This window comes from Pygoscelis adeliae, unplaced genomic scaffold (genome assembly GCF_000699105.1).
Source record: "Pygoscelis adeliae isolate BGI_AS28 unplaced genomic scaffold, ASM69910v1 Scaffold45, whole genome shotgun sequence".
Taxonomy (NCBI): Eukaryota; Metazoa; Chordata; class Aves; order Sphenisciformes; family Spheniscidae; genus Pygoscelis; species Pygoscelis adeliae.
In genome coordinates, this window is record NW_008825114.1 from 8,678,097 (window position 1) to 8,679,617 (window position 1,521).

The window sequence follows — 1,521 nt, forward strand, 5'->3', positions numbered from 1 at the left end:
CACACTTAGTCAATGGATGCTGCTTCCATTAATCGGAAGGAAAACCTTAACTAGATGGTTGCACCCTTTCACAGTTGAAGAGTACCTTTTGACGACACTGATTGCACGCCATAGAGAAACCTAACAGCCTTCTAAGCAACATATTGTAATACCAAATTTATCATCAGCTGACTTTATGCAAAGCTGTATCATCTCTATGTGAAGAGGCTGACAACAGACATGCCACGTGCAAAATCAGATAAAACTGTTGTTTTCAGGAACAAAAAGCAGTATGACATATTTAGGAATATACCATTCGCTTGTCAGTACAGGAGGTATAGATCCGCAGGCTAGACTGGGCATCACATCAATGGTAAAGAATTAAGACATGCTTCTCAATTCAGCTAAAATATCTGCATATTCCATAAGACAGAAAAAAACTAAAAATAGCATTATTTGTTTTAGAAAAAGCCTAAAGAGCATATTGTTGGAATTTCTTTTCTTTTTGTCTAATTCACACTGCATTCTCAAATTCAGAACCTCAATCATATAAAAACAGACGACCAAATTCACCCATAAGAAATGGAAAGTCAGTACCCAGGGATGTGAATCCATCTTTGAGACTTTTTCCCATGTGTCTTTGGATTGCCACACATACTGAAATGTGTGTGTGGACATTAAGCTTCATTATATGTTTTGTCCGAAGGAAACATCTATACTCAAAACTTGTGGAAAAAGTAAACTAATTCTATTGCCATTTGCTCCTGAAATATTTCATATTAAATCTCAGAATATTAAATAATGAAATAAAAGCCTGTAATAATCAGTCATGTGAATATGCAGTATTGCAAGTTTATGCACTTACACTGAAATCCCAGAGAGTAGCAAAGTTCATAGCACTTGCTTCTTCAGCTCTTGGGACAGTTTTTCTAGGTAAAGAGCCATATGGCTTCCCCATCAAAGCCTGGAACAAAAAAATGAAAGCAATTTACATTTTAAAGCAGAATACCAACAAAGGGAAGGGACAGTGGTCTGTCGTTTTTTAGGAAGACTTGTTTTATGCTCCTAAACTTCTTAGTGAGGATGACCTACTTCTTCAATTCTTTTCATTGCTCCTCACATTAATGATTGAAGCTATGCTTAAAGTATGCATTAATGATATTTTCTAAATTTACAATGATGTTCCACTAGTATCGATGGATTGTCACTGTGCCTCTTACATTCAAAGGCAACACAGAAATCCAAATTCCTCTGATGAGTGGTGTTTGTTACACAGGCAAGACCAGAAGATTATTTTTTCTTGCATTATGGATTTTATTGGGTTTTTAATTGAAATGTATGGGAAGATGCCAGGGATTCAGTTTTTGGATTCTGAGCCCCACTGCTGCTGGCGAGGTGGTTGCTCAGCCACAGTATATGTCCTCATGGGGTCCTTTCCAGGCTTTACCCTGAAAACTGTTGGGCATTTTCTCTGTTTTGGCTTCAACAGAAGATGGCTCATGCTATTGAAATGCTGTACTAGGAGGCTGTTGGAAATCCCTA

General features: G+C 37.3%; 1 protein-coding gene across 1 annotated transcript in view; it reads right to left on the reverse strand.

The window, feature by feature from the left end:
* Positions 1-1,521, reverse strand: part of TMC1 (transmembrane channel-like 1) — a 101,028-nt gene that overhangs the window by 30,221 nt on the left and 69,286 nt on the right. The window contains exon 11 of the mRNA XM_009328177.1: positions 845-943. Coding sequence (XP_009326452.1) covers positions 845-943 — 99 coding nt within the window. The remainder of the gene's footprint in view (positions 1-844; positions 944-1,521) is intronic.